This window comes from Triticum dicoccoides, unplaced genomic scaffold, assembly GCF_002162155.2.
Source record: "Triticum dicoccoides isolate Atlit2015 ecotype Zavitan unplaced genomic scaffold, WEW_v2.0 scaffold72764, whole genome shotgun sequence".
NCBI lineage: Eukaryota > Viridiplantae > Streptophyta > Magnoliopsida > Poales > Poaceae > Triticum > Triticum dicoccoides.
The window spans coordinates 1-1610 of record NW_021295236.1 but is presented as its reverse complement, the minus strand read 5'-3'; the positions used below and the strand labels follow the sequence as shown (position 1 = coordinate 1610).

General features: G+C 39.4%; 1 protein-coding gene across 1 annotated transcript; it reads right to left on the bottom strand.

Moving 5' to 3' along the window:
- Positions 1–409: 409 nt before the first annotated feature.
- Positions 410–1199, bottom strand: LOC119347665 (dirigent protein 5-like; the record flags this gene model as incomplete). The annotated part of the gene is made up of 2 exons (XM_037616246.1): positions 826–1199; positions 410–602 (listed from the first exon to the last, which is right to left on the bottom strand). Coding segments are annotated over exons 1-2 (567 nt in total), but the record flags the coding sequence as incomplete, so codon positions are not given.
- Between the last annotated feature and the right edge of the window lie 411 nt (positions 1200–1610).

Here is a 1610-nt window from a genome sequence, read left to right as displayed (position 1 = left end):
CTTAGCATGCAATCATGCATAGGATAAACCCACCTCAACGTGCAAACATGCATGTGAATTTTCATTATATTATGGTGGATCTATTTTTTTATTATTTACAAATATACAATAATCAGACACAATTAATCATATGTATTTTCAATTTTAGTTCTCATATTATTTACCCCAAATATTCAGCCTCCCCATATTAAATCTCAGTGATATATATTGCAGAACATACCCACAACAAAGTGCATGGTATCATCTAGTGTTGTTGAAAATAGAATGTGACATAATGCATTTGCATTGCATATGCACAAATTTCTTAATTTATTGCATTTTTAGTAGGGTGCTCTCTAATGTCCTATTGTTTCCCTTCAAAAAGTAGAACATTACAATTTGGATACAAACTTTTGAGAATTATTCTTACAGGTTGCGGATTCGTGTAGCGTACACGGATATTAAGTTCTTTAATACCATCTTCCCAAGTAGAGGCTGGATGATTTGTGAAACTTATTATACCCTGTGCCATAATGAATTGACCAGTCCCACCAACAATGGACCACTGGCCACTTTCCAAACCCGCTGTTATGCCAATCACCTGAAGGGTAGACCCTGCAAACCTGTTTCATGTGCAAAATAGCAAGTTCCGCCAGCAGGTTAGAAGTGCATGCAGCTTTGAACAAATGCACATCTATTAATATGTGTATGTACACCAGTAACTTGTGTAAAATTCTTAGCTACAAATATAGTAGAGGCAAGCGCATAACTTCAATGTCGCGGGCGAAAGAACTCACGAAACACATATTGAGATATTCAAAAATAATGAAATAGAGAACATATTACCTTCCTTGCTCAAACTCTATGTTATGAGTCATGTACCATCTATTATCCTTGGTTAAACCAGCCTGGACATGCACGCCTTGTGCACGTGCAACAACTGTATCTTTGGAATTTGTTGTCTCGGTAAGAGTCCAGTCATGAACTATCGTCGTCCCAAACCCAAAAGGAAAACTTGTTTGGAGCAAGGTTTCCTCATTGCGGTTTGGCTGGTTTGGTCCATCGACGAATTGGTGCAAGAACAAGTGCAAGTTAACTTCGGTCATACAAGGGATCTGACACCCCTGAAGAGGTACAGTCCCGTTGTAGGGGATAGAAGCGGCCTGGATTTGAGGTAGCACTATGAGTAGACAAACAAAGACACCGAATGGACTAGCCATGGTCATAATTGTTAGCAAGAAGGGGAAAAGAGAGCTCAGTGAGCTAGTAGAATGGTGGGAAGCTGTGTCTCCCTGTGTTTTGTAAGAGAATAAGAGGGTAGAGGTGTCCTATATATAGAAAGCTTGGAGTGCTAGTGCCCACCTTGGATGACTTTGTTTTAGACGTTTTCAGATTGGCATTCAACACCCTATGCAACTAGGACTTGAAATCTAACCAAGGGATGAATAGGTTTGCCTATCGATGGCTCACAAGTCCACACTAGAAAAATTCACTACAGTTTTTGAAATCAATTGTACATCTACTGAATTAAATGGCACATATCCTGCTGGAAAAACTAAGGATGAGATAGCAGAGATTAGAGGCCACTGTGTCTTCAACGTTCCCACTCAAAGTTATAGCTCCTATAGGCT